We start from the raw sequence: 24,882 nt of genomic DNA, 5'->3' as shown, positions 1-24,882 counted from the left end.
ATGAATGGGTGTAGCTACCATATGTCTACAGATGTAATTTATGTAAGTGGGCGTGGCTCACAAAAAAGCAGGGCTACGCTATGATGTGTTACTACACGTCCACATCATTACACTAATTTATCTAGCATGCGTGGTCAGACCCAGATGATCTGTGAAGCGGGACCTGGATGACCGGACTCGGTTTAACATTGTTACTCAACTATATTTATTGACTTACACGTTGCTCTATAGTTCAACGCGAGCTGCTCTCACTGATTGATATCAACAGCAAGCCACATATGTGTGTGTGTTCAAATAGTTTGGTACAACGAACACGTGTATTTGAATAGTTTTATGCAATATACACCAGTATATGGAAGTAGTCTAATAGCACTCAGCGGTAGAACCTTGACTGATGGCCATGATAAAGAAGGATAAAAGGTAAGACAATAGTGCAAGCATTGTATGTTTATCAATATACCAAAGGTTTTTTCTTAAGTGAACTAAAAACGTTTCTGCAAAAGAATTAGGGCTGTAGTTGTAACCAGTTTTCCACTACGCTTGGCTGAAGGTGTCAGGTAGGCAGGCAGTAGAAAATTCTGTTTAATTAAAATTCTGTAGCAACTTGATGGAAACATTTTGGGTCGACCTGAAGACACTTTTGGGCTTGATTTTACCCAACCAATGCTGTCATGTTGTTATGAGGAAAATCGTGGCAGGTTTTTGGGTTATATTATATCACTGGCCACGCCTACACCTTCAGTGTCCCTATTATACAGTACTATTGTATTGTATGATATCTAATCAAAAACAGCCAAGCTGTAAAAAAAGGGGGCAGCCTCCAAAACAGCCAGGGTGAAAAAAGATGTGAAATCAAAGGTGGCAGCCAAGAAAGGATGGTGGGTTAATGGCAAAAATTTTAATAACGACAATTCAGGTGAATTTGTGTAGCCTCCTCCAAGTTTCACTAGGATTCAGCACCAAATTCACCTGAATTGTCGTTATTAAAAGTTTTGCCATTAACCTACCATCACAGCCATTTCTTGGCCGCCACCTTTGATTTCACATCTTTTTTTCACCTTGGCTTTTTTGGAGGCCGCACCCTTTTATACAGCTTGGCTGTTTTTGTTTAGATATCACTTCTTTTTGTAATTTCATATCTAAAGCCAGCCTATGGCCAGCTTTAGGTATTTCTTATAACTTGTCTTTTTCTTTACCACAGATCTAGAGAGAAGATTATCATGAAGAAGATTTTAATGATTTGTTTAGCTACATGTACATTTAAGCAATAATTTACAATTATTGTGTTGATTGATCATAAAAATAAGTCACGCAGGTTAAACTGTTTGTAGCTGAATACTCTACAGGGAAATGTGTATGTAGTTCTACAGAGAGCTTCATAATGTAACTGTACTCTTTGACTACATGGTGAATGATTTGTAATTAAACTCACTACATGGTGGCTTATTTCTAGCTGAAACACTCTACGAAATGTAGCTGAATTCTCTGCTGTTTCCAGCTGATCTCTCTACAAGGTGACTTGTTTCTACAGTAGCTTATCTCTCTACAGGGTGATTTGTTTCTAGCCAATCTCTACATGGTAAATTGTTTCTAGCTGATCTTTCTACAGGGTGACTTGTTTCCAGCTGTACTCTAGAGGGTGACTTGTTTCTAGTTTCTAGCTATACTCTCTACAGGGTGACTTATTTCTCTACAGGATGATTTGTTTCTGGCTGATCTCTCTACAGGGTGATTTGTTTCTAGCTGATCTCTCTACAGGGATGCTTATTTCTATTGAACTGTCTACAGTGTGACTTGAAATATAGTTAAACTCTTTGCAGGTAACAGGGTAACTTGCCTAACTGATCTCTCTACAAGGGGATTTGTTTCTAACTGAATACTGTGCAGAGTGATTTATTTCTAGTTGAATTTTCTACTGAGAGATTTGTTCATAGCTGGATTCTCCATGGGGTGACTTGAAAAGTAGTTGGGCTCTTACAGGGTGACTTAATCATGCTGATGTCTCTACAGGGTGCCTTGTTTCCAGCTGATCTTTCTATAGAGTGATTTTTTCTAGCTGATCTTTCTACAACGTGATTTGTTTCTAGCTGATCCAACTTATTTCTAACTGAACTCCCAGAGAAGAGCCTATAAAAATGTGATGGTAAACCATGAAATTTCATATAGCTTTCAAGGACACTGCCTATGAAAATTTGACGCTGCCCATGCAAAATTTGACGCTGCCCATGAAAATTTGACAACTCATGGCCACTGCAACTATGAAATTTTCCTTTGCCATGAAATAATTTGTCAGTGCTATAAAATTACTATGAAATCTCCACTTTTCATGAGTATTTCATGGCATGGATATTACAATGAAATATCAATGAAGTGACTATCATGGCACTTAGATTATTTTCCTGTTCATGGATAATTAATAGGTGTTTCATGGCAATGTTCTCTGGTAGTTCTACACGATGCGGACTTCATTCTATCTGATCTCTCTACAGGGTGACTTGTTTCTGACTAATCTTTCAACAGAATGATTTGTTTCAAGCTGATCTTTCTACAGGGTGATTGAAATGTAGCTAATCTTGCTACAGGGTGAGTTGTTTCTAGCTGATCTTTCTACAGGTGATTTTTTCTAGCTGATTTCTCTACAGGGTGACGTCTTACTGGCTGAACTCTCTACAGGGTGACTTGTTTCTACCAGATCTCTCTACAGGATAATTTGTTTCGAACTTATCTCTCTACAGGGTGATTTGAAATGTAGCTTATCTCTTTACAAGGCTATACTGGTTTCTAGTTGTGCTCACTACAGGGTGACTTCAAATGTAGTTGAACCCTTTGCAGGATAACTTACTTCTAGCTGATCTCTTTACTGAAAGAGTTTGTTTGTAGCTGAAGTTGCTTATTTCTAGCTGAATCACTCTATGAAATGTAGCTGAATTCTCTCTAGGCGGTTTGTTTTTAGCTGACCTCTCTATGGGTGACTTGTTTCCAGCTGAACTGTCTACAAGGTAACTTATTTCTAGCTGATCTCTCTACAGAATGATTTGTTTCTAGCTGTTTTCTACTGGGTGAATTGTTTCTAGCTGATTTCTCTACAGGGTGATTTGTTACTAGCTGAACTCTCTACGAGGTGACTTGTTTCTATCAGATCTCTCTACAGGGTGATTTGTTTCTAACCAATCCCTCTACAGGGTAACTTGTTTACATAGTAGCTGAACTCTCTACAGGTCACTGGTTTCTAGCTGATCTCTCTACAGAATGATCTGTTTGTAGCTGAAATATCTACAGGGTGATTTGTTTGTAGCTGAATTCTTTACATGGAGACTTTTTCTAGCTGATCTCTATATAGGGTAACTTGTTTGTAGCTGAGCTCTCTACAGGGTGGGTTCTTTGAAGCTGAACTCTCTACAAGGTGACTTCTTGTATCTGAACTCTCTACAGGGTGATTTTTCGTAGCTGGACTCTCTACAAGGTAACTTCTTCAAACTGATCTCTCTACAGGGTGAACTGTTTGTAGCTGATCTCTCTACAGGGTAATTTGTTTGTAGCTGATCTCTATATGGGTTGCTTGCTTCTAGCTGATCTCTTCAATTCTCTTCAGGTGACTATTCTTTTCAGGTGACTGCTCTATTATAGGGTCCGCAAACCAAAAAAATTGATATCTTCAAATCGACTTACAAACTATAGTCATGTGTAGGGGTAGGTCTAATCCTGAAAACACTAGAGTGGCAGCAAATTTCGTCCATCTCTTCTAGTGAAAATAACGCGAAATACCTTGAATTCAATCAATTTTTCGCCATTGTAATTTGTAATGTTATTCTTTTGGGCCAAAATTCTCTCTCAAGCTTTGAGAGGTTGTCCACTCTTACTATGGAGTATAGGTAGTTTAATATAATTAATTAATATTTGGTGGTAGCGTCACGAACATCGCCGATCGGCGAAAAAAAAGATGTTTCGTGATCTGGAGCACAGCAGATTTGCAGGAAATACTGCAACATTTACTGCAGTGATCACCTCCAAGTCAAGTACCTGTGTGCAGAATATGGTGTGGATTGAAGTTTGTTGACCATCTGTCTGAGACCAACCTTGCCAGATTTAGGAAAAATTCCTCCGCGATCCAACAAATACTGCAGTCTCGTGCACATAAGCACCTTTAAGTGTGTTGAATTATGGAAATGATTACTCAGTACAAGTACAAACTTCCAGCGAAGGCTAGATTACGAACACTTCAATCAATTACGGCATGCGAAACGCGATTTATTACACAAAACCAAGCCTCTCGTAGCTAATATATAATTTAGCAAAAATATTGTCTACTTGACAACTACTCTGAGTACAGTTAAATAGATTGTTGATCAATTTCAGTAACATTATGTATCAAAAATCAATTTCTGACTGTTCTATAAGAATTTCTGACTGCTCTATTGGAGAGTTTCCTTTAAGTTATACATATTATAGCTATGTTGCATTGGTGCAAATTGACCTACAGTATATATTAATGTGGCATATTGCATGCTATAGTAAAATCATTGTGCCTTTTTCTGAAAAATATCTTCTTTCTCATACTCAACAGGGTTAAAAAGTATAATCTAGACATATAGCATCTGCATTATCATTATGATATGCAATGTACTATAATTTTGGTATGTATATGCTGAGCCCATGCACTTATATATGCATGGGGGCAGTATTAGCAATTAATAATTATATAGTAGCTATCAAAAGCAGAAACCAAGGTTTTGCTTCAATTCCATAGGTGATGGTATGGAACAGTGGCTCTGCCGACTACTGTGAGGATAAGTAAATAAAATCAAAAGTTGAGATATACACCTGAAAGCAATCTTCAAGCCAACAGTTTAATGTATGTACATTTTGTATATCCTATCTGTGTGGACCACTCTTATACATTCCATGTAATTTTCCAAACTATTAAAATTCTACCTCAAAAACTTCGAAATCAGGACCCAGTGCAGGACAAATTTTCAACTATTTGAATTTTGTGAAAAGATCTTAATATAGTAATACAACAATGTCACCGCGATAATTACTCTAAATTCAATGACATGCGACTATACTGCTCTTATTAAATGTTTGATCTAATCCATTATAACTATGTCAATTTTCAAGTTCCAGTAAATCATCTGATTGGCATCTATTAAAATCAAAATTTCTTCCAAATCACAAATAACTAAACTTCATTTTTAGAGTTTGTGTCATAGAAGTAATACTATGTTTTTAATGTCTTGCACAGGATATGATAATATATAGCTACTAGACATGATTGAGACTGAATAAGTTGCAATTGGTTCTTTAGTACAAAATTAGCTACAGGAAATATCATGACTTTGTATGATAGTTTTCCATGCAGATGTGATTTCAAGGCATGTAAGAACTTGTCTGGGGAGCATACCATCTGACCTTGCATACTACTGCATCTGAGTATCACATGAAAATAGATGATCAGATAATTATAAGCTCTGATTTAACTATCAAAAAGGTGTGCATGATTATAACTATTTATTTTTATTTATTATTACTGAGCAGGCAGCACTCAGTGCTGATTAGCTTAGGAAAAATTTAGCAATTACATACATAGTTACAATGATTACATGCGTAGAGAAGTTAGGACTTATAAATTTGCTGGATTTCATTAGTAAATTGGTTAATGCTATCATGATCAATTAATCTGGGTGGTAAAGCGTTCCAATCACGAATTGATCTGAAATAAAAACTATGCTGGAATATGTTGGTGGATGAAGTAGGAAGAATTTAACGTCTAGGATGATATTGTCTAGTGGCTCTTTCCATTTCTAAATAGTAGGATGGGATAGATAAAGGGTACTCATTGTGGATGATTTTAAATAGTGTTTGTAACCTGCATATCTTACGACGTACTTGGAGACTTGGCCAAGAAAGCTGTTGTAACATATTTGTGATTGAACTGTATCTACTAAAATTATTTAAGATGGGCTTTAAATGATTTTAGTAGATACAGTTCAATCACAAATATGTTACAACAGCTTTCTTGGCCAAGTCTCCAAGTACGTCGTAAGATATGTAGGTTACAAACACTATTTAAAATCATCCACAATGAGTACCCCTTATCTATCCCATCCTACTATTTAGAAATGGAAAGAACCACTAGACAATATCATCCTAGACGTTACATTCTTCCTACTTCATCCACCAACATATTCCATCATAGTTTTTATTATGCTGCATGAGCTGCATAGCTATAGCTATATAGATCTGGCCATGCACTCAAGACCTCTGGGCTCCATCCTTGCTACAGAAATGATCATCTTACTGTGCTCACAGTGATTTATAATCATATCAAGTCAGCAATATTATGCTGAGTTCCGTAAAACTTTCAGTTTTAGTTTTGCACAATAAATTGCGTTATAGGCTAACCGTAAAATTTACCGTAAGTAATTAATCCATCGCTGTAAGTTTATACTAGCTCTGAGCAATCATTTCCATACTTCAGCACATCTAAAGGTGCTTATGTGCACGAGACTGCAGTATTTGTTGGATCGCGGAGGAATTTTTCGCTAAATCGGGCGAGGCTGGTCTCAGCCAGATGGTCAACAAACTTCAATCCATACCATATTCTGCACACAGGTACTTGACTTGGAGGTGATTACTGCAGTAAATGTTGCAGTATTTCCTGCAAGTCTGCTGTGCTCCAGATCACGAAACGTCTTTTTTTTGCCGATCGTCGATGTCCGCGACGCTACCACCAAATATTAATTATATTAAACTACCTATACTCCATAGTAAGAGTGGATAACTTCTCAAAGCTTGAGAGAGAGTTTTGGCCCAAAAGAATAGCATTGTAATTTACGATGGCGAAAAATCCATCGAATCCAAGGCATGTCGCGTTATTTTTACTAGAAGAGATGGACGAAATTTGCTGCCACTCTAGTGTTTTCTTGATTAGACCTACCCCTACACATGACTATAGTTTGTAAGTCGATTTGAAGATATCGATTTTTCAGTTTGCGGACCCTATCTATTAGGATGACTGCTCTATTAGAGTATCTCGATCTCGCACTTGCTACACCAAGTTGGATTTTCATGTTATAACTCTGTGGCTTTAAGTCTGATTCTTCTACACCATTGAAGAGCCTTTCTAAGATGATTACTCCATCTGTACAGTGATTTTCAAAGCATTACTTCAAGCGGTTTCTCTGGTAGGCGTGGCAAGTAGTCGTTTTAGAAGCTAATTTCTATTGCATAATTGTTACACACTGTTGGTTTTTTTGTTGTAACTTCGTGGTTTTTAGCTCGATTTCATTCAAACCACAAAAGGTTTGAGGTTCAATAGTTAACCTATTCACCCACCGATTTTCAGCTCCTTCCCGTGAGCCGTTTACCCTGTAGGCGTGACAACATATTGGTGTTATTTTTCGTGATAATAACTCTTTGCCTGTTTATCATATTCCAGCCAAACTTGGTACTAAGATGCGCCTTTATACCCCCCTTCTGTGTGCTAAATTTCAAGGCGATGAGATATGGAGTTCGCGTTTTATGGCAGATTTTGTAAGGTTACGAAAAGACGAAAAAAAAAAGAAAACTAAGCCAATTTTTGAAGTCGCATATCTCGGGAACGGTTGAAGTGATTTCACTTAAATTTGGTATGTGGAGTACTGAAGTTGGTGGGCATGTCCACTGCAAAAGTCGTCTTGTTTCGATAAGACAGCACAGAGCTACAGAGGTGTGAAAACCACGTTTTCTTTCTTCCTGTCGATATACTGAAGGGTGTTGCACACCGGCTTCTTGAGCCACACGACACACTACTGTGTGTCTTGATATCCAGCATGGTTCTGGGGTCAGCAAATCATTACATGCCAGTACTCGTAATAATATATAATATAGGCACTTTATAGAGCAATCACCTATGTACTCTAATAGAGCAATCAAGTGTACTCTAAATGTCCAAATACAAGTACTAATGGATTAATGTGACAAGAAACTTAACTGTTGGAAAGAGTATTGAATTTCAGGGTTTGTCATTGAGAATGAATCAGTATTTCTAAAGCAGACATTGTAGCATTACAAATGCCGTGAGTGATGCAAGACTGAGTATGAGCTTATCACTGCTATATGGTCTGCAGTTGTATTTTTAGTCATGTATGGGTATATTTATATTATGCACTTGGGTGTACAAATATCCTCAATAATATTATGTTTATTAAATTGTATAGCAAAAACTCTAATTTGTCATTGCATGAATTCTTCTGTACATGTGTAGACCATCTGCCAGTAAATAACTGTGTCCCAGCTGTGAGTTATACAAAAGTATGACAATATGATTATCTACAGTATCACAATAATTCATAAGTTATATTAGCTATAGCAATGTGTTGAGTTTTGAACCATCAAAATATTCAAAGTCTCTCAGCAGCTGGGGTCTGTGCCCCCAGACCCCTGTACTAGTATTATAAACTTGTGCTCTGTTAGAAAAATACATTAAAAATCAATCTCACATTCAAAGGTTGCAGTATTTAGAAAATTCCTAGGTGGCACATGGTAGCTAGAAAAACTTTAATTTAAGCTTCAGATACTGTACCCTACTGATAGAGTAATACAAGTAATAGTTGTAACATGGGCATGAGGGCTTTGCCTGATATGTATGTCCGACTGCCCAAGGGCAGAGGGCATACATATCAGGCAAAGCCTGAATGCCCGTATTACAGCTAATATGTAACTCTTAGGCTGACAGCCTGTACAGGGCGATCAATCACCCAAGCCAATACAAGTGCAGCCACTGAATGTATTATGTATGCATACCTAAGATTTTTGATTATGGGTCAGCAGCTAGTACATTCTGGTTACGTTCGGTTATGATAAACGGACGTATCCTACAGATATAACGGAGAATTTCCGTTACTCCGAGTTTAATGTTTTAATCAGTGTTATTGAATTGTTTATGGAAAAACTACGCAGTTCACTAAAGGCCTAAACAGGTAAGCGTGCTTGTAGAGTGGTTACTCCGTGTAGAGTGGTAGCTTCGTGATGGGGGCATGTCCGTATTCGAAAACATGTGGAAACGATCGATGAATAAGCTATAGCACTAGTTTTCACCTTAGCCCAACATTTTTAAACTTGTAGGATGGCGAGGATAACAAAACGCTCGCTGTCTGAGTGGTTTTCATAGCAAAATCCAAGTCATGTATCCTTATCACGTGAATGTTAATCCATCCCCACAATCGATTTCGGCATCAACGTCTATATAATCATTGCCCATTTGTAGCCCGGTCTACATTCATATGTAGCCTGGCTAGCTGGGCTACATATGAAATGTAGCCCTGGCGGCTCCTTTGATCTGAGGTGTGAAAAGTGTTACATACAGTCATATTATACTGTGATAAACTACTCAAATCACTCTTATATTCATTCTCAGAGGGTCTAATTTTCAAAACTTTCCTGGGGAGGGGGGGCATGTCCCCAGACCCCCCTAGTTTAGCATGCTTTCATGCAATCATTATCAGTTATAGGGGTCCCACATTCTTAATTTGCCCCGGGCCCACTAAATTGTCTTGGCGGCCTTGCATATGTAGGTGCATCAAAAGCCACATTTCAGTGGTGCACCTAATGTTATGCATGGAAAATATCAGGACCATTCATTCCCCACACATGTGTCATGGCATGAGCCTGTGATGCATTACTCTAGTGAAGAACAGTGTTAGGTACTCATGTATATATGGTAAAACAATAATTGCTACGTTTAAATGCATTTTGCTTAATGCAGGTCAGCTTGAAACTGGTGCTAGTCTATAATAGGACAGGCAGCAGTAATGTTCTGGCCAATAAAGCCCTCCATGATATACAACTCAATTATATTATGTTAATGTTGTATACACTTACCACTTACTGAGGTCAAAATTCACTTGTAGTAAAGGACAAAGTTTGTGTATGGTGAACTGGATACATATTATGCCGTAATGACTGAAAAACTTGCCAGCTACCAGCCTTGATGCTGGAAGTATTCTCAACAATAGCCATGACTGCCACGAGGTGCTGTACTAAATAGTTCAAATGACTTTTTGGGTCAGCAGTTGGTTTCTGATAGAGGTGTAGTATATCTAAACAATAATACTTATTTATGCAGTATATTTTATGTAAAAAGGAGAACTGCAACTTGATAACTTGAAGTATTCCACGTATGGCAGGCATGTTTGGCTGGTGATGACACTGATGAGGAAGGGAATGACAAAGCATATAGTTATCAACCCACTGTATACACTGTACTTTAAAAAATAAAAAAATAAAAAAAATATATATATATAATACATGTATATACTTATAGCGTTGTATTACCTGGACAGGCGGAAACAGTGTTGTAGTGCTGCCATGTGTGGTACACTACACACTTGTGGTACATTGTATATTGCCACAGTGTTGCAGCTGCAACACAACATGACTGTATAGCAAACACAACATGGCTGTATTGCAAACAACATGGCTGTGTGTGGCACATGTACATGCTGCATAATTACATATACCATGTGAGTGTAGCCACACATGGTAATGTGAAGTTATAAGTAGACTATGCTGTATAATTATGCAGATATGATTTCTTTTATTGTGATTTTACATGTTATAATATACCTTGTGTGCAGTTTTAGTGTTTGATGATTGTCTACCAGAAAGACACACATGTCTGTCAGAGGTAAAATACATACATACACGTCATTAAGTCTAAGTCCTTCAAATTAGGTTAGGTAATCCTAAGGCTGCGGCACATGTTGTTGTCAGACCTTCAGTGCTAAAGTGTTAATAATAATAATAAATACTTTAGGTTTAAGGAAGAAAATCCATCCCTCGTGGAGGAAGACTGAGTGTGGCCCTGACTAGACATTGGGTGAACTGCAGATCAAATCCTGGGGTTGGAGGGATTTTTTCCCTTACTTTGGCCCCTTTTCTGTCACACTTTTTCAGTTATAAGTCATTAAGTCTAAGTCCTTCAAATTAGATTAGATAATCCTAAGGCTGCAGCACATGTTGCTGTCAGACCTCCACTGCTGGTCACTGTAAAGTGTTAATAATAATGAATACTTTAGGTTTAAGGAAGAAAATCCATCCCTCGTGGAGGAAGACTGAGTGTGGCCCCAACTAGACATTGGGTGACCTGCAGTTCAAATCCTGGGGTTGGAGGGATTTTTTTCCTGACTTTGGCCCCTTTTCTGTTACACCTTTTCGGTTATAAGTCATTAAGTCTAAGTCCTTCAAATTAGGCTAAGTAATCCTAAGACTGCAGCACATGTTGCTGTCAGACCTCTATTGCTGGTCACTATAAAGTGTTAATAATAATAAAAAAATAATTATGTATATTTGACCCAATATATTATAGCTAAAGCACCACTGCACTTGTGTACAGAAAATACAGCAAATGGGGAGACTAAATAACATAGTAATAGTGATGCTGAGTACTGTATTTGGCTTGAGACACCCCCTAAGTACTGTATTCTTTGTACACACAAGCTTTGGTAGTGCTTTAATTCTTATACTGTAATTTCTGAGTTGTCTTGTTCAGAGCGTTCATCTTGAGTATTTCAACCGCTTCAATACGTATTTGCCCATCATATTATCAGTACCCATCCCATCATGCAGTGTGTACTATCAGTAAATTTTAATATAATGAATTTTTAATAGTAGAATAAATACTTGCAGTATAATCAGTTGTGCTGTCTGAGTGGGTTGTTTTTATGACATTGCTTTTGTAACTGTATTGTATTTTCCGCATAACTGTTCTGTGTCTGCTTAACTATCTGCATAATTGTATACATACTGTATGAGCAGTACAGTACTTTATGGAAAATACTGTGCACTTTTTACTGTGATCTTCCCATGCTAAGTACTTTAAATTGTGCCGCACGTTTGAAATGTGGTGCTATTTAGAAAGTTTCATCCTTATATTTATCAATACATGTAAAAATATACTATATCCTGAAATAGAACCATATAATCAAGCATTTGCTAGTAGTAAATGCATGTTACTTATTTCCTCATACATTGTAAATCCATCTAATTTTAAAGTTGGGCTTGTTTCAGAGATCAAGACACACGGTAGTGTGTCATATAGCCAAGAAAGTAGGCACACCAACTGTAAGTATATTAAAATCACAGGAAGAAAATTCCATTTTCACATTACGTAGCCCCTTCTCAAACTAGAACAATTTTTTTTGTACTGTAAATCCCTACACCTTCAGCCTCACATACCAAATTGAAGTAAAATTGCCTAATGCAATCATGAAATACAAGCCCTCAAAGTTCAGCTTAATTTCGTCATTAATTTTTTTCTTTGCTTAGGGGCCTCTAGGAACATAGATTATTCTTTTTACACACTTTACAATAATGCAAATGTGTGGCTTGATTTTCTTGAACTTTGGTGCACTTTAAAAAGCAAATGTGACTTGCACAAAAAATTGAGATACTCTACTAGAACTAGAACAGACACTGCAAAATAAAAATCTTAATAGACATATAGTGCAATCATGCATACCTAACTTGAAAGTGCTATCAAACACTACTGCAAAAAAAAAGGCGCTATAATAATACAATTTTATATAGCCATAACCATCAACAAGCAACAGCAAATTATAGAGCAATTATTACATAGTATTAGTTAGCTATTGCATAGCTGGATCCTTTGGTTTTCGTATTGGATCTGTAAGTATTTTTCTGTATTTTGTAGAGCACTATAATTTGTCTTATTTCATTGTCATTGTATCTGTAGATACTGTAAGAAGAATAATGATTTGTGTAAGTCAAAGCCAATATGTGACCGGGCCTGCGAAAACAGGGCACGTGGGCACAAACTACACCCAATCACTCTACAGGTCATATCTCAGTACTGGAAAAAAGTATTTCCATTCTGTAACTTGCATCATGATGCCAATTAAATGCTTACTGAGTGATGAAACTTGCAGTGCCATAGCATAATGGTACAAAAAGTTATGAGTGGTGAAAGTGTGAAAAAGTAGGCAAAAATCATGTGCCCACATGCCCTATTATTGCAGGCCCAGTCACATAATATGGTTGGCTTTGGAGTATTTGAAATACAAAAAGAAGTGAAATCCATGCAAAAACAGCCAAGTTGTATAAAAGGGTGCAATCTTCAAAAGCCTGGGTGAAAAAGTTGTGAAATCAAAGGTGGCAGCCATTAATTGACTGCAACAATGTTAATGTTAATAAATTTTAACAATGGCTTTATGCATTATTAAAATAATTATATCATTCATAGCTACCAAATCATAGATCTCTATTTTGGCTCTCTGCTAAGAATTATACAGCATAATGCCCCATTCATCCTTTTGAGCTACATGTAATCAAGAGTCAAACATAAGTTAATGTAGAATAACTATAGTAGTGGCAGGTTTAAAATATTATTAGCACACTCTCAATTAATACTGCAGTGTGGCACTATTCGACGGATTTTATCCTTATTTTTGGGCAAAAAATAATAGTACCTCTGGGGCACAAATCAAGTAATTACAGTATGCTGTATTTAGTGTGTTGTAGCTCGACAGTAGTTGAAGCTACATGTACCAAATTTTCGCATGTTTTATACCAATCCCTTATCTTCTACTTTACAAGTAGCCAACAGCTAATTTTCTTGCTATTTTAGATAGTTTTTAATTCTGTGTCAAGTAAGTTCCAATACGGGTGGTGGAAGGGAGTACAAGAGATTGTTTACAAAATTAAAAAGGAATGCGTAGGGATTAATTAGACCAAATTATGGGCCATTCAGGTATCACAACTGGCTAAAATGAAAGTGAATTTGCAGCACAGGTCTCTACTCAGCACCATTGAGCTATACAGCCACATACAACCACCCTAGGTTAGCCAGAGCTCCATTTAGGCCCCAGACCACTCGTACAACTTGATACTGGGCTTGGGAAAAGCAGCAGACCATTCAAGCCTGGTTGATTTTGACAGTGAAATTTGATAGTGTATTTGTGTGCTTTGTGTTCTTGGCGAAAAATCAAAACTGCAGCTGTGTTGCCAGATTCAGTCAAATAGTAATTATTTACAAGTATAAGAAAAAATTAGGAATTTTAAATTAGAGTAGGGACAGTGTATAATGCTGCAATAAAAAGTACTGAAACAAGCTGGATCGGAGTAGTACATAATGTCCAAATACTGTTGAACAATAATTATGCTATAAACAATACACTATGACGTGTAGTAACACGTCCACATTTTAGAGCGTTCAGCTGTGTCTTCCCGGGATTTTTCCAAATGTTTATAGTAGCATGCTCTAGAATGGTCAGCTGTATTTTACAAAATTTCTCCACATCTTTGTCATATGATGCTTTGGTGCTTTCAGCGGATTTTGAACCTGTCACATGTTTGTAATATTCATCAAGATGGCGCTGTGATCTGTCTTCACTGCTGTAGTTTTCCTTTTTATTTAAGAGTATGTCATCTTTGTGAGCTTCATAATAGGCCTTATTCTAACTTTTCCTTCTATTCCTCCGTGCCGCTTCCTTTGAAGGCATTATCGCTCCAAATATTACCTCAGACCAAACACACAAAGCAATAATGACAATAAAACCCTTCAATTGTATTTTTTCACACACAATTATGTAACAACAGGGTTTAGCAAGACTAATACTGTAATAGCGAAGAATGTGTTAGTTGCAAAGAAATGCGTTTAGAAATGCAAGCAGTTAAACCTATCCATTTAACTTTGCTAACAACAAACACACTAATACTAAAAAAGATGTCTTACGTGTGTATTTTGTCGATGACGTACGATAGGTCCTGTATATATAAACCAAACTTCAAAATCACAAATATATTCTAAAAGTTTGGTGCATATTCCAATATATTACTGTGTAATGTACCGGTATGATTATGGAAGCCCTACTGATGAGCGATGGCCATGGTAAAGAAGGATCAAAGGAAAATCTGTAAGACAATAGCACGTACATTGTAGGATATTTAAAATACTAAAGGTTTCATCTCCATGAAATTCTAAGCATTTTTGTGAAAGAAGTAAGGCTGTAGCTGTAGCCAATTTTCCGCTACGCTTGACTGAATGCATCCGGCAGGCAGTGAGGCAGTGAGGCAGTGAGGCTCTACAGTAGAAGATTCGCAAAAAATTATAATAAAAAAAATTAAAAAATTCATAGCACCTGGTCAAAAATGCTTCTAAAGACATGTCTGGGCTTGATTATAATACCTGACCAATACTGTCAAGTTTCCGTGAAGGATTTACGAAGATGATTTTGGCTTGATTTATTTTTGTGGACCACACCCACACCTTCGTTGCCCCTACTATAAAGTACTATCATACTATATGATACTGTATTATACTCTTCATTCTCCCAGCACCCCAGTCACCAACATACTGTACATTTAGTTGGCTCAAGTGGTTTAATCAAATGCAGTCTGTGTATTTCTTTGTAGTTTTATCCATTTGGATTAAATCACAATGACTCTACCTTGCCAACACCTTATCTGGGAGAAGGAAGCTCTCCAGCAATCATATTAGCAGACACTTATCACTTCTTTGATGATATTGTCAAAGTGATTTATGTAAGTTGAAAAACAGAATTTGATTATTGTAACAAGTGTGTGTAAAATTAATATATTGAACATTGTATGTATCAGGAAGGCACTGAGCTTCAAATGCAAATGTCAGGGTACATATCTTATAAAGCCTATTTTGCCATGGTACAGTGTACATTCAATGACTATCATAGCATTAATGTGGGAGCAGTACAGCGGTTTATTTATTTATTATTTTTAATTAAGGCTAAAATCAATAATATTGTTGCATTCAGCATGGTGTATACTGTATGTATCAGTTGTATCACATTCCCTTGTGATTTGCCTGATATGTACACCCTTTCCCTCAGGCCTGCAGCCATTGTGCTTTGCATGGTGTACATATCAGGCAAATCATTCAGCCACACGATTGCATATGTGACCAGATCTGCAAGAAACCCACAGATTTTTACAAGCCTAAAATTTAAAGAATTCAGTAGATGAATGTATGGAAATTATTTTTAAGCTTTCATGAATTACCTGAAGGCCTACTTCACAATGAAAGTAGTTACTTATTGTAGTTCTTAGTATCAGTACATTTGCCAAAGCAAGAAGAGTTTGAAACTCTTCAGTGCTAAGTCACAAGTCACTATCACAATTTTCTACACAGTTTTCACCTTAACTCTGGTTTAAGAATCAGAGAAGGTACAAATCTCAGCTTTATCATAAGAAATTATGTCAACATAATCAACTAAATATCAATATATATCATCAGTATTAAAATCATACATAATGGTAATAATTATGATGAAATTTGTGGTAAACAAGTAGCAAAATACTTGGCTTTCTTTACTGCTGGCTAAGTGTTTTTAGTATACTATATTCTCTAGTAGTCCTAGGGCCAGCTAGGAAGTGTTATTAGTTTGCAAATTTCATCCACCATAAAACCCTGTTGTTTATTATTATTTTATTATTAGCACTTTACAGTGACCAGCACTGAAGGTCTGACAGCAACATGTGCTGCAGCCTTAGGATTACCTAACCTAATTACAGGGACTTAGACCTAATGACTTGACTGACTGACCGACTGATAAGGTGTAACAGAAAAGGGGCCAAAGTAAGGAAAAATAATCCCTCCAACCCCAGGATTCGAACTGCAGGTCACCCAATGTCTAGTCGGGGCCACACTCAGTCTTCCTCCAGGAGGGATGGATTTTCTTCCTTAAACCTAAAGTATTTGAGTTAATATACAGTATTTAGTGTCTGGTATTGTAATTTATTTCAAGAAGGGGTGGCACTAATATTGTTGAGGAATCATCATGTTCAATCCTGGCTAAATATTTTCTAAATAATATTTTTGAGTGTTTGACTATATCATACAGTACAATAGTACTGTATAGTAGGGGCCACAAAGGAGTAGGCATGGCCCACAAAATAACATCACCCAAAAAACACCATCAATTTTCCCTGATGACAATGAGGCAGTATTGATTAGGTAAAAAATAAGCCTAAACAATCTTTCAGATCAACCCGAAATGCTTTCAACAAATTGCTACAGAATTTTTTTTAAAGTTACTTAACAGAGTTTTCTAGTGACTGACTGACTGATGATGCCTTTGGACAAACATAACTTGATAACAGCTAAGGATACAGGCTTGATTTTTTCACTGTTCGGCGTTGCTTCAGCCCGAGAGGTGCCTTTTGTCATACCGCAGTATGTACAATGCATTCTTCATGGACTTACCAGTGTCCTCCTTTGTGTCCCATTCATCTTTGCTGACAGCGAAAAGTGTTGATTTGGTGGTAGCACATGATGGTTTCCCTTTGTAACAGAAATCATCCATATTTTTCATGGTGGCTATTTTGTTAGTAGAGATGCTTTTCGAACAGTTCTTGATTCGTACTGCTGTGTAACGGGTTGAACATAGCCAACAATGAAGCATAATGGATACTACATTTTTCAGATGATAATTGATATAACTGGGGTGCATGGCACAATTCTTTCTTTCAGTATGCGGGGATTGCAGAGGTGTTTTTCGAACAGTTTTTGATTCGAAATGCTGTGTAACAGGTTGAACATAACTGACAATGAAGTGTAATGGATACTTCACTTTTCAGATGATATATAATTGATATAGCTGGGGCATGCGGCGCCAATGAGGTATGCATGGGTTCACCGATCATAATAATTATTTACAAAAAAATGTTAACAAACAAGTACACATACATTGGATTTTTCAACTAGAGTAGGGACCATAGCACATCGATAAAAAGTACTAAAACAAGTTGGAGTAGTCCATGATATTAAATTGCAGTAAAACAATAAGAAGTGTTATATCCCTACTGTGCATTTCTGTTATGGTATCTTAATGCACAGTAGGGATATAACACTTCTTATTGTTTTACTACAACTTAATATCATGGACTAGTCCAACTTGTTTCAGTTCAGTACTTTTTATCATTGTGCTATGGTCCCTACTCTTAGACTAGTTGAAAATTCCAATTTTTTGTGTACTTGCCTATATAGGAGTAGCTAATGTATGTTAGCATTTTGAATCGAATTTTAGCACCATTCTCTGATACGTACAGTAAAAAATGCAATCAGATCTCATAATTTGGGAAGAAGTGTACCTTTTCTCAAATAAACTTACTGAGAATGGACTTCAGCACCATATGGCTCTCCCCTTCTACAGCCTATGAATTTGCATCTACAGGGTAATTGCCATCTCACTACACTAAAAGATATAGTATTTATTAAGCTTCATTTTGCATCTGAAATTAATGAAAGCAATCACTGGGTTATGCATAAATGTGACCCAGTCTCGGGCTTATCGCCTATTTAAAAGTATTGAGAAACATCGGTTTTAAATATTTAGTGTGTTGTAGCTCGCCAATGGTTGAAACCATGTGTACCAAATTTTCACAGGTTTTACACCAATTCCTTACCTTCCAGAGCATCCACTGTGCAAGTAGCCAACAACTAAGTTTCCCGCCATTTTAGATAGTTTTTAAACCAAGGTTGACTGTATCAGGCAAGCTGCAAAATGGATGGGAGGTGGGGGACCTGGAAGGTGGGCAAGATGGTGTTCAAAAATTGAAAAGGAAAGCGTAGGGATGAATTAGGCCAAGGTTTGGGCCATTGAGGTCTCAAAATTGACTAAAATGAAAGGAAATTCACAGCAGAGGTACTTATTCAACACCACAGAACTGTACAGCCACATACAGTCATCCCCAGGCTGACCAGAGCTCCATTAAGGCCCCACACCACATGTACAGATTGCCACTGGGCTTGGGAAAAGCAGCCAGCAAAACCAGACCACTCAAGTCTAGCTGATTTTGATTGTAGAATTAGATAGTTTATTCATGTAGCTTTGTGTCCTGGGTGAAAAATCAAATCTGCTGACATGGGCGATAAGACGGTTTTCTCAGACTGGGTCACAAATAATCATTGTAATTGTTACTTTTATTGTTTATACATTTGTATGTATTTCACTGTGATGATATCCCTATGTGTAGATCATGTGACATCTTTAACTGTTTATCTATGAGGTTAGACTAAAATCACTCACACAAAATAGAATTTTATTCTTGAGGTTAAAATTATTAACTTTGTTTTTAAACAGAAAAATGATGTTGCAGAAACATTACAAGGTACTAAATAATTTTGCTGTTAAAACCCTCTAAGCAAATTCCTGATAAAATTAGACTATAAATACATACCACACCCTACATAATGATTTTCTCTTATCAAAATTTATTCACATTATGAATATGGAACATGATACCAAATTTATGATATGCATGCTTAGTTAGTGATTTGTCCAGTATACACTATGGTGTATCAAGACTCACATACTGTAGTGAGTCATGCAGCCAAGAAACTAAGAAGCACACATCCACAATTAAAAGACGTATGACACTACTGTGAGTTTTTTACATGTAGGGATGGTTTTGTAATATTAGTCCTAGATTATCAAACATCTCTGAATAGATTTGTATTGCATTACATAATTAAAACAAAATTGTCATCATAGTAATACTAGTTTTCTAGTGACCCTCTAAAACAAAAAAAAAGTATATTTTACTTTATTTCTCTACCTTGTGGTACGCCTACTGCAAGGTAGCGCCTTTCCAAATAGTAGGAAAGTGCTACCACTATACCTGATAGTACATACAACCACTCTGTTGATGCAGATGACATACAGGTGCAGCACGAGTCCTGATGAAACTGGACACACCACATGTACAAATTGTACTGATTATAGATAACATGTGCTATAAGATTATCTAAATCAAAACAGCCAAGCTGTAAAAAAAGAGTGCGGCCCCCAAAAAGGCCAGGATGAAAAAAGATGTGAAATCCAAGGTGGCGGCCAAGAAATGGCTGTGATCGTAGGTTAATGGCAAAAAGTTTAATTACGACAAATCAGGTGAATTTGCATTGCCTCCTCCACTAGGATTCGGAACCAAATTCACCTGAATTGTCGTAATTAAAATTTGTGCCATTAACTTACCATCACAGCCATTTTTTGGCCGCCATCTTGGATTTCACATCTTTTTTCATCCTGGTCTTTTTGGGGGCTACACTCTTTTTTTACAGCTTGGCTGTTTTGGTTTAGATATCACTTCTTTTTGTATTGCAAGCCACAAAGCCAGGCATTAACTGACTTTGGTGCTTCCTTCTAACTTGTTTTTTTTTCTTTTCTGCAGGAATTGTGGAACAAAGGAAGAAATGTTGTGTACAGTTTTTTTGTCTGATTAATGATAGTAATTTTGTATATTTAACAATGAAAAATAATCATACTGTAGGTAATAAGATGACTTCTTATACATAACTGAACTGTAGCTGAAACTCCCATTGTTTGTAGCTGAACTCTTTTCAGAGTGATTTATTTCTAGCTGAACTACATGGTGATTTGTTTCCAACACATACTTCTACAGGGTGATTTGTTTGTAGCTGATCCCTATAAGATACATGTAACTTGTATCAAGCTGATAACTCTACAGGATGACTTGTTTGTAGTTGATCTCTCTACATGGTGATTTGTTTGTAGTTGTACTCTCTACAAGGTAACTTCTTCTAGTTGATCTCTCTACAGGGCAATTTGTTTGTAGCTGAATTGTGATTTGTTTGAGCTAAACCCTCTACATGATGGTTTCTTTGTAACTGAACTCTCTACAAGGTAACTTCTTCTAGCTGATTTCTTTACAGGGCAATTTGTTTGTAACTGAATTCTCTACAGGGTGATTTGTTTGAGCTGAACTCTCTACATGATGGTTTCTTTGTAGCTGAACTCTCTATTAGGTGCCTTCTTCTAGCTGATCTGACTACAGGGTGACTTGTTTGTAGCTGAATTCCCTACAGAATAACTTGTAATGTAATATAATTGAGTAAATTATAAACGCAGCTGAATGCTTTATTAGGGTGACTGTTCTATTAGAGTATCTCGATCTCGCATTTGCTACGCGTAGTTGCCTTTCGAATCATAACTCAGTGATTTGTGAACCGATTCTTCTGTACTACTGCAAGATCTTTCTATGATGATTATTCCAGCTACATACTGATTTTCAGCTCGTTGCTCTAAGCGGTTTGCCTGGTAGACACGAAAACTAAGTTTTTTATTCATAAAAATCGACCGCGTAATTTTTACGTAGGTTGGGTTTTGTGTCATATCTCCATGGTCTTTATCCCGATTACTTTCAAACTACCAAAAGGCACTCCTACGATGGTTGCTCCATCTACATATCAATTTTCAACTGATTCCTCCAAGGGGTTTACCCTGTAGGCGTGACAGACCTGATTTTGGCCCATAAATTATAATCAAAACTGTAGCTATACTCCAAGGGGGAGGGGGGGGGATTTGCCCCGAATGCCCCATCCTGGATCCGCCATTGATAGCTACCATCATTTATCTCTTGTTCACTACTTTTTTATCACTTGGATCCCTACTTCATTTTTAAATTTATAATATTTAATATACTAGTTTGTTTAGTTTTTGTTAAAGCATACAGCTAGCTATAAACATGTGGCTGTTCCATTAGGGTGACTGCCACAGTATTAGAGTATCTCGAGTCAGCCTGCCAAGATGTGTGTACTTGCCAAAAAGGGACATGGTCATTGCGGTTTTGTTTGATTATTACTGTATAGCCTATTTAAATATTTCGAGGGGCAAATATTTCAAGGTTGAGTAATATTACTAAAAATAAAATTTTCACAGATTTGCAAACACTCCGAAATTTGTATTAGACTATATGGAGGCCTAAATATTCCAAGGATAAAATTTTGCTGATAACTCAAAACCACAAAATCAGTGAAAATTTCCCCCTCAAAATATTTAGGCTATATGGTATCAATGGCGGATCCAGGATGGGGCATTCGGGGCAAATGCCCCCCCCCCCCCCCCCCCCCCCCCTTGGAGTATAGCTGTAGCTATAAGCTATAGCTACAGTTTTGATTATAATTTATGGGCCAAGATCAATTTATAACTCATGGAAATATGCATATTTTACCAGCATTTATTGTTATAAATTCATCTAAAATCAAAGTGAATCAATCAAACTAGGCATAAAATTGTCACTCAACAGCTTCGTACTTACTAAGTGCCTCTAAAAACAATTATTGTGTCGTTGAGTTTAAAGACATTAATAGCCTTTTAAACAGCTTTTGAGACTTCACAACCATCTTGAAAGACCAAAATGGCAAAATCAACACTGAGATACTACTAAGAGGTGATTATTTGCAGCTTCCAACTATAGAGTCTTGCTCTTCCCAAACACTTAGCCTGTTTCGAGCCCAGCCTGTTTGTGCCCCTCCCCTTGCCAGCTCCTGGATCCGCCCCTGGCTATTACAGCATAGCTTGGTGGGAAATTCCTACTTTGGCATGGTACAATATTATTATTCTGTGTTCAATGTCAAAGTAGCGGTTTCCCACTCAGCTATGCTGTAATAACTACCATCATTCATCTCTTATTTCACTTCTTTTTATTGCTTGGACCCCTACTTCATTTTTAAATTTATAATTTTAATATATGTCATATACTAGCTATATCACTTAGTACTACATAATATACTATTAATTTTGTAGTACAAAAACCAAAAGTAATTATACAGTAAAATCTGTCACTTTCAGGCCAATATTTCGTGTCTTCAACAGCCAGTTGGCTGCTATAATAGTATACAGTAATTATTCACTTGAGAAATCCTTTTAGAGAGATGGCCAGTACTATACAGATGGTCCCTAAGACAGGTTACACTCTAGATATATTTCTGGCCATTCAACTATTTTCAGCATCAGATTATCGAGACTGAGTGTGGCCCTGACTAGATATTGGGTTACCTGCAGTTTGAATCCTGGGGTTAGAGGGATTTTTTCCTTACTTTGGCCCCTATTCTGTTACACCTTTTCAGATTTAAGCCACTAAGTCTAAGTCCTTGCAATTAGGTTAGATAATCCTAAGGCTGCAGCACATATTGCTGTCAGACCTTCAGTGCTGGTCACTGTAAAGTGCTAATAACAATCATGGATTGTGCATCCGTAGTCATATATTTTTTTGATTTGACCAAATAGCCAATCAAAAGTGAGCAATTCCATTCAAATATGATTCTCATTGGCCCCTTTTCCTGTGACACCATAGATTTTGGTGACCACAGATGTGCAATTTATAACACTCAGTCATATTAGTTTTGCACTTGTAATTTGATTCTAATTATTGAAATGCATAACATTCCATTTGATTTGAAATAATTATTTGCATGTACAAAACTTTACTTTCAAGAAAATTGTTAAAGTCAAATTACAGTATCTTTGTTGTGTCTATAAGTTTGTGCATGGCTTGAAACTTTGTTTATGCACTTTCTACAAACTGTACACATAGATCAATGATAATGGAGTTATCAGTTTTAGAAGTCGTTATAATGTTCGTACTCCTCTGTCATTACCACTGAGTGGAACTGATAAGATCATTGCACCATACTGGGCTGATGTTGACACCAGAGGAAGTGGAGCTATTTACTATCGTCAGACCACTGATCCTAGTCTCCTTGCTAGAGCAACCAGTGAAATAAGAGCAGCTCTTCTAATGTCTCAAAATGCAACAATACAAAGTTTGCTGATAGCTACTTGGTACAGAGTTGGCTACATAATTCATCGTTTTGATAAAGTAAGATGTTTTTTATAGTGCAAAGTATGCTTAATAATTTGTTGTGTTTGATGATTAATAGTGGTGTAGTCATTGCTCTTTAGCAACAAACAAGCATTGTTTGTCAAATGAAATACTGTAGTTGCTGATATAAATAAGTATATGTACGTACATCTGCAGAGCAAAATGGTTTCCCTAAGCCCAATCACCTATGCAGGCTATTTCCCAACCCTTGTGTCAGTGTACTGAATTTATGTGGTAATATCATAGATATACAGACTAGTAGCCAGGAATGAAATCATCCCAGTTTTTTGTGCCGGGTCATTGTTACCAGAAGTACTGTATAGCGAAATCTCTGAATTTATCTTACAGAAAACTGTGTCTACTCTTGTGATTACTTAACAATAGACCAGTTTAGCATAAGCGGAAATATTTTAATTGCTATGTAAATTGCTACCTCTGGATGCTGTGGTTAGCTATAAAAATTTGCAGAAATCATTGGGAATCTGACAACCACAGACACTAAAACCTTTGTTACACAAAATTACCATTTTCAAAACAGCATGGAAAACTACATTGATTTCCACATCTGTTGGTAGTTTTCTGCTTCTTCTATGAGTAGCAATTGTGAGTTATGAGTCACTGAAGTTGAAATGGCCTGGCCAAAAAGTTATTGGTCCCGAAGCATGCAAACAAGGAATTCTTGTTATTATAGTGTTAGAATCACATGGGTATTTACTACATGTATCTCACTAAAATTAATATTGTGTTTACTTGGCCCCTCCAGTCAAGTGTAGCTAAAGCGTTTATCTTCAATGCAATCCATGAAATTATTGACTAACTACTAAGCTTTGCCAACCAGTTCTAAGTAGTTTTCAAGTAGAAACTCAAGAATATCACTCATAGAAAGCACTGTTCAGCAAAAACTTTAACTTTATGGCTTTATACTGTAATTTGCTCATTGTTTACCCAACAATATATTTATAGCAGACAAGCACAAAAATGAAGGAGTAATCAATGTATAGTTTCTATTTGTGCACAGAAAATTGAAACATACTGTATACATTGTAAGTAACAGTAGTAGGATACAGTAGCATTACAGATTTGGAGCTAACCTTGTGACTAAATTTTGCCCAGACGAACTCACCAAACTGCTCCAGTCAGTGAATATTCACCCATTTTCACTAGAAAGACCTATGTGCCAACAACATTCTCACATAAAATCTGACCCATATTTTGAACTTTGAAGCT

The 24,882-nt window shown here is 36.8% G+C and overlaps 1 protein-coding gene across 3 annotated transcripts in view; it reads left to right on the top strand.

The window, feature by feature from the left end:
- LOC136265857 (uncharacterized) overlaps positions 1-24,882 on the top strand; it is a 425,715-nt gene that overhangs the window by 272,555 nt on the left and 128,278 nt on the right. For all 3 annotated transcript variants that reach the window (XM_066060794.1, XM_066060798.1, XM_066060806.1), the window contains exons 60-62: positions 10,617-10,666; positions 15,412-15,540; positions 23,368-23,652. In XM_066060794.1, coding sequence (XP_065916866.1) covers positions 10,617-10,666; positions 15,412-15,540; positions 23,368-23,652 — 464 coding nt within the window. The remainder of the gene's footprint in view (positions 1-10,616; positions 10,667-15,411; positions 15,541-23,367; positions 23,653-24,882) is intronic.

This window comes from Dysidea avara, chromosome 1 (genome assembly GCF_963678975.1).
Source record: "Dysidea avara chromosome 1, odDysAvar1.4, whole genome shotgun sequence".
NCBI lineage: Eukaryota > Metazoa > Porifera > Demospongiae > Dictyoceratida > Dysideidae > Dysidea > Dysidea avara.
The sequence above is the reverse complement of the archived record's forward strand: the minus strand, read 5'-3'. Positions and strand labels throughout refer to the sequence as shown.